Here is a 10,074-nt window from a genome sequence, read left to right as displayed (position 1 = left end):
GCCCCGCCCCCTTCCGGCGCGCCCCTCCGCGGCCGCGCCCGGCGACGTCATCTGCCCCGCGCCGCCGCCCCGCCCAGCTCCCGGCCTTCGGTCCCGCTGCGCCGCTCTCCTGACCGTCGCCGGCCGCCGCCAAAATGTGAGTGACGCGGCGAGACGCGGGGCGGCTTCGGACTCCGGGAGACGGTGGCCCGCGGCTGGGATCCTCCCCCGGCGCGGTTCCCCCCACCCCGCCCCCTTCAGCCGCTCGGACGCGGGCCTGCGCGGTGGCTCCGGAGGCCCGGGGATGGGCGGCGGCCCCGAGGCTACGGGCTGCAGGCTGCAGGCGGGCGGAGCCTGCCCCGCCTGGCAGCTCGCAGCCCCGAGGCCGTCCGGCGTTCGCGGAAGAGGCGGGGGCGGGGCGGCCGGGGGCTTCCCGGAGCTAGGAAACGCCCCCTCCCTACCTGGGCCCCACCCCTTCTCCCCTTCCCCTGACCTCCGGCCCGAAGCTCCCCAGAGGAGCGGTGACCCCTGCCCTAGACCTGGAGCGCCCGTTCGCCGCCTGGTACTGGGCTGGGCTCCGGAAGTTGCAAGGGAAAGGACCTCGGCCCTGTGTGTAGAGGCAGCAGCGGTCAGAGTGGACTCAGGAGCAGAGCTGTAGACCTTCCCTCTTTAGACAAAAGCCATGGGAGTTTCCCGTGGTAATATTCTGTCACGAGCCCCACGGACCCTCTGTGCCCCTCCAGCCTGTCACGGCTCACCTACGGAGGAGGGAGGAATGGGTGCTTTCCCCGGCTTCCTCCTAGGAGCCAGGGCCACCGCTCCGGAGTGTACCTGCGGAGGCTCCTGGGCCAGGAAGTCAGCGGTGGTTAAGGTCTAGATCCGTAGACTCATATGGGACCTGGTCTAGAGACAGGCTCCACCAGCCGTGTTGGCTTTCTAAACCCCACTTTGGGCTTCCATAAGATGGGCTAATAGTAGTACCCCCTTGAGAGAGTTAATAAGGATTAAATGAGAAAACGCTTGACGACGACGTACCAGGACATGGTTTTTCACTGTTACCTATCAGAGAGTAAAAATGAAGTGTGAGGGCAGGCATGGGACCTGTTGCATCCCTGGTCTTTGACACGTGGTAGCTATAAAACTACTTGAGTCAGTGGATGCATCAGTCGCTGGTGTACGCGAGACGCGGGCTTGGTGCTGTCTTGGGTACAGGGAAGAGCCTTCTAAGACACCGGCGTCTGCGATCTACCGGGGAAGGCAAGACATTCCGATGACCCTTGAACAACGTGGGTGTGAATTACACGTGGGTTTTTTTCCGATAAATACAGAACACTACTCTCACTCTGTTTTCTCTGTCTTACGATTTTCTTAACAGTTTTTCTCGACCTTACTTTATTGTAAGAACACAATGTATAAACACCTACAACATACAAAGTACGTGTAAATCGTGTGAATCGACTGTTTATGTTCTTGGTAAAGCCTCTGGTCAACAGTAGGCTGTCAGTAGTTACATTTTTGGAGGAGTCAAAAGTTACGTGCAGATTTTCAGTTGTGGGGTGGGGAAAAGTGTTGGCGCCCCCAAACCCCACCTTGTTCAAGGGTTGACTGTGTGTGTGTGTGTGTGTGTAAAATCAAAGTGTAGCCAACCAAGTAATGGAAGCAATAAGGACTTCAGAGCCACGGTGGTCAAGGAAGATCTGCCTGGGGAGAAACAGGCATTCAGTGAGGATTTGAAGAGAGGGGTACCTTTTAAGAGAGGAGGCACCGCATATCACCTTTCCCACTCACACCACCCCTCCTCCCTACATCTTGATGTTCCTGACCCTGTTTCTGTAAATGAATATATTTCTCCGTAGTGGAAAAGTGGCATTTTGTAATTGTTCATAACCGTGAAAACAATTCTTGCCACAATGAGAGATCAGAAGAGTACTGAGGGCATTTAAGCAGATGTGTGCCTTTAAACAATAAAAAAGTAGAGCTTCCCTCTCTTAGGATCCCTGATATTAACTTCAGGTGCTTTAGTGTTACAAAGTAGAGCTTGTTAAACCTTCACTTCAGACTCTGGTCACCTCTCACATATGGATGAATCTTGGAAATTATAGAGATATTAGAAGAAATGTCGTTAGAACCTTTGTCCATTACTGTGGGAAGGATTTCTTTCCTGCTTGAGCTCTGAAACTTCCAACAGCGAGGTCTTGGAGTAACGTCTTCATCCTTACAGAAATGTGTCTGAAATCAGAATTTCCTCACGCTCGTGCCTTTCCACGTTTCAGGTCTACAGGTGCTCCTGCAGGCTCAAGCGCTGCCTCCAGCAGCAGCCGAAGACTTCAGCAGACACAAAATCAAGTCGATGAGGTACTGCTCTCCAGTGTTGAGAACTGAATTTTAAACCCACATGGGAACACCCTGGAAAGAATTCTTTTTAGAAAAAGTATCATAAAAGCATGAGTATAAAGGAAATTTGAATATAACAAATAAATACAACATATGAATATGCTCATATGTTATATGAATACAACAAATATAACAAATGAGCTAAATATATATAACAAATGAGCTAATATATAACAAATGAGCTAAGCTTCTGAGAAGTCACTCTCCAGGAGTCATGCTTGTTTTCCCATGACCGAATCTGGTATCTGAACCACAGACACTCCTCCTGAGAGCATTCCTCTAGGAACCACTTCATAAGACAGTTTGCCACAATTTAAAAAAAAAAAAAATGGAAAAGAAAAAAAAGAACACTTTATAAAATAGGTTAATAGAGTTTTAAGGATTAGGTCTCTAGGTTGTTTGAACCAAGACGAATCCCTCCAACCCGATTTTTCATCAAAATGCTTCTTAGAGTAGCCTGACACACTGGTGACTAGGCCTGAGCAAACCTCTAGAATTCCATTCCAGTTGTCACCCATTCACGTTCGGAAGGCAGATGCTGGCAGACTGCTCTAGCCTGTCAAATCGGTTTTTGTGGAATCCTGGAGTCAGAGGACCCGCACAGCATCTTTTTTCTGCTCTGTATGTGCAGACCCACAGTGGAAGACTGAGAAGTTCAGACTAGGATTCTGTAGCCCGAAGAGCTGCCAGCATGCAACAAAGACTTCTTGATCTTTCTGCACTTAGCTGCTTTAAAAAGCAGAGTCAAACTTAGGTCAGATTGCATTACTAAATCATTAGGTAATATTCTGGTCTGATGGTTTTGTTTAGGAACTGAATTCTGAAACTTGTACATTTCTATGGTATTCTTACCCACCTTACCCATTCTAACTGGATGAAACTTTCCTTTACTTAGAAAATCAACCTGGGTCCTTTTTCTTTCTTTCTTTTTTTTTTTTTTTGAAGATTTATTTATTTATTTGACAGACAGAGATCACAAGTAGGCGGGGGGGGGGGGGGGAAGCAGGCTCCCCGCTGAGCAGAGAGCCCGATGCGGGGCTCTATCCCAGGACCCTGGGACCATGACCTGAGCCGAAGGCAGAGGCTTTAACCCACTGAGCCACCCAGGCGCCCCAAACTGGGTCTTTTTTCTTAACCAAAGGAATTTTAAGGAGAGGTGGGGGTATTCTGTTGGTTTGTTTTGTTTTGTTTTGTCTTTAATTGAGGTGGAGTTTACATAACGTACAATTCGCCATCCACCGGGGGAGTTCAGTGTTCTCAGTGTTGTGCAGCCATTAACCTCTGTCTGCGTTCACTATTTTTGCATCCCCCTAAAGAACACCCTAGACATGTGCAGTCCTCGCTTGCCGTTCCCCTCTTCTCCCGTTCTGGTAACCTGTAGTCGGCTTTCTGTTGCTATAAATTTGCCTGTTGTGGCTGTTTCCGATAAAGGGGTTCATGCACCATGTGGCCTTTGGGGTTTGGCTTCTTGCACTCAGCGTTTTTGCTCTTGGTCCCCGTTGCAGCATCTGTCAGTACCTCCTTCCTTTTTAGGGCTGAGTGGTGTTCCGTGGTGTGTCTGTACACAATTTGTTTTTCCATTCATCTGTGGAGGGGTTTTTGAGTTTCCACCTTTTGGTTATCGTGAATAACGCTGCTGCAGACATTCATGGACAGATTTCTGTGTGGACGTATGTTTTCATTTCTCTTGGATATGTATCTAGAAGCAGGAGTGCTGGATTACGTGGTAATCTCGTGTTTCACTTTTTGAGGGCCTGCCAGGCCTGTCCACCGTGGCGGCTCCAGCCTGCCTTCCCTCCAGCAGTGTCCATGGCCCTGCTTCTCCGCTTCCTCGCCAACACTTGTTAGTTTCTGTTTTCTCCGAGAGTAGCTGTCCTCCTGAGTGAATAGGAAGTATCTCATTGTGGTTTTGGTTCGCATTTCTTTAATGACCAGCGGCGTTGAATATCTTCGTGTGCTGGTTGATCATTTGTGTACGTTCTTCATAGACGTGTCTAGTCAAGTCTGTTGCCTGGCTTTTTTTATTGGGTCATTTCTCTCCTTGTTGGGGAGCAAGAGTTCCATATATATGTATGTATTCTGGATATTAAACCCTTCTTCGATAAATGATTTGCAAATAGTTTCTTCTATTCTGTAGATTGTCTTTTCACATCCTTGAGAGTGTCTTTTGCACAAAAGGTTTTAATTTTTTAAAAGTTCAGTTTATTTTGTCTTTCGTTGTTCTTGATTTGGTGTCAAATCCATGCCCAAATTAGAAGTTAGGAATGTTTGCTCTTATGTTTTCCTCTAAGAGTTTTATAGCTTCTAGCTATATTGATGACTTAGGTCATCAATCCATTTTGAGTTAATTTTTATATATAGGGTGAGGTGTAAAGGTCCAGCTTCGTTCTTTTGCATACGGCTGTCCCATTGTCCCAGCACCATTTGCTGAAGAGACCATCTTCCTCCTCACTGAGTGATTTGACAGTTTTGTCAAAAATCATGTGGCCATAGACGTTTGAGTTAATTTCTGGATCCTTGGTCCGTATGTCCGTCCTTATGCTAGAATCACACTACTTTGATTACTATAGCTTGGTTGTAAGGTTTTGGTACTGGAAAGTCTGAGTCCTCCAACATTTTCTTTTTCAGTATTGTTTTGCCTATTCAGACCCTTTGCAATTCCGTAAAAATTTAAGGACTGGGTTTTCTGTTTCTGGGAGGGGATGGTACGTGGAGAAGGACAGTGGAATTTGAATAGAGATTGCGTTGAATCTGTATATGTGTACAGTGCTTTGAGGCATCTTGCCATCTTACCAGTGAGAGTTCCCATCTGTGAACTTGGAACGTCTTCCCATTAACTACGTCTTTGATTCCTTTCAGCATTGTCTTGTAGCTCGTTTTCAGTGCACAGATCTTCCACTTCCTTGGTTCAGTTTATCCCCTAGTATTTTTTTCTGTCAGATGCTACTGTGTATGGAATTTTTTTTTTTTTTCATTTCCTTTTCATTTGTCTTGTATGGAAACATCCTGATTTCTGGGTGCTGGTCTTGTCCCCTGAGCCTTTACTGAGCATGTTTATTGACTCTAGTAGTGTGTGGATTCTTTAGGATTTTCCGTATATGGAATCATCTGCAAATGGCTATCACTTTACTTCTTTCTTTCCAATTTGGATGTCTTGTGTTCTTTCCTTGCCTGATTGCTCCGGCCAGAACTTCCAGGAGAGTGTTGAACAGCGTCAGTGAACGTGGGCGTCCTTTCTTGTTCGGGATCTTGGGGAGAAATTCTCTGTCTTTCACCACTGAGCCTGGGTGTTACTTGAGGGTTTTTCCATAAATGCTCTTTGTCATGTTTGGGAAGTGCTCTTCTGTTTCTAGTTTGCGGGTGTTTTCCTCGTGAAAGAGCGAGCCACTCCCTGCTCCCACCTCTTGAAATGAAAGTGTGGCTCAGAGTCATCAAGTGCCGCCCTGAAGGGAAACGAGCCCGCTTACTTCACTGAGAGTTCTGCTTCTTTTTCCCTCCCTCTCTGTGTGACTCGGCGTGCTCGTGGCCGTTCAGGTGGTGGACATCATGAGAGTCAACGTGGATAAGGTGTTGGAAAGAGACCAGAAGCTGTCGGAGTTGGATGACCGTGCAGACGCGCTACAGGCAGGAGCGTCCCAGTTTGAAACGAGCGCTGCCAAGTTGAAGAGGAAATATTGGTGGAAGAACTGCAAGGTGCTTTTCTGGCGCTTTTCTTTCACCTGCTTGTTACACGGAGCCGCCCTCCATCCTCAGGGGCTGCGGGGCCGCAGGTATCGGGGAGGGGTTTGATGTCCCCTACGTGGAAATCTGGCCTGACTCTGAGTACCGAGCCCTGACCGCATGCCCTTTTCCTGTGCCCTCAGCCCGGGATGCCCCATGACCCATGGCTGACCCGAAGAAGCATGTAGAGCAGGAATGTCCAAAATCGGGTCACCAGCCCACCCAGGCCCTTCCACGTCTCCACCCCCGCAAAGCCTGCACGCATAGTGGCAGGAAAGGGCTGGGGTTGAAAGTCCACTGGCCTGTGATTCAGTGAAAGGCTCCAGCGGCACAGGATAAGGGGGCTTGAAAGCCAGTGTGCTCCGCAGAAGTGCAGAAAGCAGCCCCCGAGCAGCGCAGCCCAGAGCAGACCTCAACAGCTGCCGCAGCCCAGACGTATCTAGCCCCTTACAGCACACGAGTGACACTCCCTGATGCACGGGACGGGCTTCGTAGCCCATGCTGATGCCTTCCCTAGGGACCACACATCATTGGACTGTCTTCTAGAAAGCAGATGAATAACTTCATGCTGTAATTGAGAACAGCAAATTTAGGCTTTAAAAATGGAATTATTTCAGATTATAGTGCGCGTTAGCTTCTCGGTCTGTGACTAGAATATTACAGTCTTCAGTGAGCACGCTCATCTGTATGTTTGGAAGTGTGACATGGTCTCTGTTTTGTCGCAGATGTGGGCCATAGGGATTGCCGTCGTGGTCATCATCATCATCATCATCATCGGTGAGTTCTCCTGGCCTAAATCCACCGTCCAGGTCTTCTCGATGTAGTCACAGCTGACGTCACGTACAAGAACTTGGAATAAAAAGTTCCCTCAGAATTACTGGTTCACTCCACAGATTGTCGTTTTCTTCAGTACATTTTTTTTTTTAAGATTTTATGTATTTATTTGACAGAGAGAGAGAGATCACAAGTAGGCAGAGAGGCAGGCAGAGAGAGGGGGAAGCAGGCTTGCCACCAAGCAGAGAGCCCTATGCGGGGCTCGATCCCAGGACCCTGGGATCATGACCTGAGCCGAAGGCAGAGGCTTAACCCACTGAGCCACCAGGCGCCCCTCTTCAGTAAATGTTTTAAGTACTTGATTATTTCATTAAAATCCAAGGGTTTTTTAAATATACACATTGATCCTTTGAAGTCAGAGAAAAATGTGTTCATTTCCACTGCCCCATCTGTTTTCACTCTGAGCACATTTTCATCCGATACTTCCTCCTACGAGGAACAGTCTCGTCTATAGATTACAAGCATGACTGCCCGTTCCTGTGGCTCCGGTCCTGTCCTGCTGCGCAGCCTCGGGCCAGCAACTTAATGTCCCTGGTCCTCAGTTTCTTCACTTGCAGAGTGGGGATGATAATCGTACCCCCGTACGCTTGTATGGGGACACCGCCGCTCAGTCTCCGAACAGTGCATAGGATAGTCCCCGGCGCGTAGTACTGACAGTAGCCGGATAAGTCCGTCCCTCCGTCCGGACATGCCTGTGCGCACGGAAGTGTGAGTGCCGGAATTACCACTCCTGCTACCGTATGCGATACCGGAACAGGCCGTTGGCGTTTGTAGCCCAGGCCCTGGGAACCATTTGCAAAAGCAGTTCTTCCCATCCCTTCTCTTGACAGTGACCTCAAGCCCTCAGCAAAGTGTAGAGACGCCACTAGTAAGAACTTGGCCAAGTTGACTTGCGCATTTAGACTGTGACGTTCACTGTTAACTCCGGGTTTGCAGTGAGAGACTGAACTGTTGTTCCTCTGCTTTGTCGTGTCTCCCCCTTAGTGTGGAACGTTTCCTCGTGAAGAACCGGTGCCGCCCCAGCCTGCCGTTCAAGAAACCTCTTCAAGACCTTTGACTTAGAACCCGCTATATTCTCGAGCTCGCCTGCTGTTCTGTCTAAGCTGATTAGTTTCTGTTTGTTACCGTAAAGTTGAATTTCTAGGCCATGTGCCTTTGTGATGTTATAAACACTCCGAACTTGAAGTGCGGCCACCCAGCCCACGCCCGGCCCGGCGCCTTCACAGATGGCCGAGTGGCTGATGGAGAGCGTCTCTTAACTTCCCGGGTGTCGTCACCTCGGAGTAAGGTTGTCTGAGGAATTCCCGTTAATTCTGGTTAAGGGAATTTGTTCCAAGCTAGCCATCCCTGCCATATGACATCTTCAGAACCACATTCTAAGCCTTTAGGTAATCAGATTTCCAGTTTGTGCCTTCCAGAAAGAACACTACTGCCTAAGCAAATCTGTAACAGTAACAGGTTGTGCCTTATTTTGCTATTTTTCGGATTCCCTAGAAGAGAACTTTCTACTGTTTATAAGCACTACTGACTCTTGCGCTGTATTTAAAAATGAGACGTGGATAAAGAGTTTCTGCTCTTACATTTGATATGAAGATGTTTACTTTCCTGTTAGTTTTTGTATCACTTGCTAAGAATATTATTTTAATTAGAAATAGCCTCTTTAAAACATTTTTATAGAACTATGGCTATGACCAAAGTTTGTATTTTGCCAAAAAGTTGAATGCCCAGTACAGTGTCCTTACGTCTGTTCCTGACAGATAAATTTTAAAAAGTGACAAATGGAACTTCAGGTGCCCTTCAGAATTAAAATTGTAATACTGTCTGTGAACCGTCTCCATCCTAACAGGCCTCTCTCGCCTCTGGAGTACTGTGGGTGGTGCAGCTCGCCTGAGTCCGCATTTCTCCCAGGGGTGAGAGCAGGTTTAAGCCAGACTCTGAGCATCTCCTCCCTAGAGACTGAGCTCAGTGGAGCCTCTGATTACTACGGGAGCAGCAGTCCTGCAGCCTTCAAGGGAGACCATCTGTGAACTGGTCATTAGCTGGCCCAGTCTGCACAGACCATAGCCTTTGGGAGTTTGTTTTCCTATTTTTATCCGTATCCCACTTCGTAAATCTGTCTTCTGAATTATACTGTCTACCGGGCATTGGTCGGGGCGGATGACTCTTCCCAGAGGACAGCTAGCCAGAGACTCTCTCTTTCTTCAACGTCAGAAACTGCACAAGACGCTGCTTGAGAAACAGCTTTGTCACCTGAGAGACTTGTGGTGTATGTGAGACTTTTACCATCAGGGTGGGTGGCTGAGGGATGGGAATTCCGGTTGGCATGCAAACAGGCAAGGAGGCTCTGAGGGAGAAATGCCGAGGTGCCACCACCCTGGCCCATGGTTACTAGAGGCCTCTCCAATTCTTGTCCGTATGCCAGCGTGTGACTTTACAGAGCAGCAGCAGTTGAGGCGCACCAGGACACGGGCTGCCTTTACCATCTCTCGCCCTGGCCTCACTGCGGTGCTGCCGTGTTGAGGACACGCCCTGCAGGACGCCCCGCTGGAGGAAGCGAGCCTCGGTCAGCGTGGGGCAGGCCGCGGGCCCACCCTCCGCTCAGGCGCTCTGGCCGGCTCTGACTCGGAAACCTTGGTGCTCTCTCCCTGCCTTGTGCCCAGTCCCTGTAACCCGCTGGTTCCTGCACTGACCCGGGGGCACCTCGCTTGTATCTGTGCATTTAGCTGGGAACTTACCACTCTAATGAACTAAATAAACTGTTGATACGCGTGATTCTGGTATCTTGTGTTGCTCGTAGGAGAATCGCTGGGCGGTCCAGGTCACAAAACTGGCATTCCTTGTTGCTGCCCTCCCCCCCACTTAGAAACCCCAAACCACACTTTCTCTTCCTCTCCCCAGTCCCCAGCATTTTCCCTGCCCTAGTGAACCCAAGCAAACCCTTCCCCTCGTGAGAAGTATAGGAGGTGAGTGGGGGGGGGGGGGGGATGCTGGCTTTCTTACAATTGCCAGAATGCTCAGGAGCTGGCTTTTGAGTTACTTACATACACCTTCAGAGACCCCAGAGCTGGCCCCGTGTTTGGTGGAATAGCGAGCTGCCTCTGTGGCCCTCGGGGAGGGGAAGGTGGACGGGCGGGAAACTTCTCCAAA

General features: G+C 49.1%; 1 protein-coding gene across 1 annotated transcript; it reads left to right on the top strand.

Moving 5' to 3' along the window:
* Nucleotides 1–9,699, top strand: VAMP3 (vesicle associated membrane protein 3). The gene is made up of 5 exons (XM_045978586.1): nucleotides 1–136; nucleotides 2,253–2,334; nucleotides 5,908–6,066; nucleotides 6,819–6,870; nucleotides 7,912–9,699. Coding segments are annotated over exons 1-5 (315 nt in total). The 5' UTR covers nucleotides 1–134; the 3' UTR covers nucleotides 7,932–9,699.
* Nucleotides 9,700–10,074: the final 375 nt, after the last annotated feature.

This window comes from Meles meles, chromosome 1, assembly GCF_922984935.1.
Source record: "Meles meles chromosome 1, mMelMel3.1 paternal haplotype, whole genome shotgun sequence".
Lineage (NCBI taxonomy): Eukaryota > Metazoa > Chordata > Mammalia > Carnivora > Mustelidae > Meles > Meles meles.
The sequence above is the reverse complement of the archived record's forward strand: the minus strand, read 5'-3'. Positions and strand labels throughout refer to the sequence as shown.

What these genes read in the sequence shown, in the direction of transcription:
- VAMP3 (XM_045978586.1), top strand. An exon ending in ATTGGTGGAAGAACTGCAAG is followed by an intron (nt 6,067 to 6,818) that starts GTGCTTTTCTGG and finishes GTTTTGTCGCAG; the next exon opens with ATGTGGGCCATAGGGATTGC. An exon ending in CATCATCATCATCATCATCG is followed by an intron (nt 6,871 to 7,911) that starts GTGAGTTCTCCT and finishes TCTCCCCCTTAG; the next exon opens with TGTGGAACGTTTCCTCGTGA.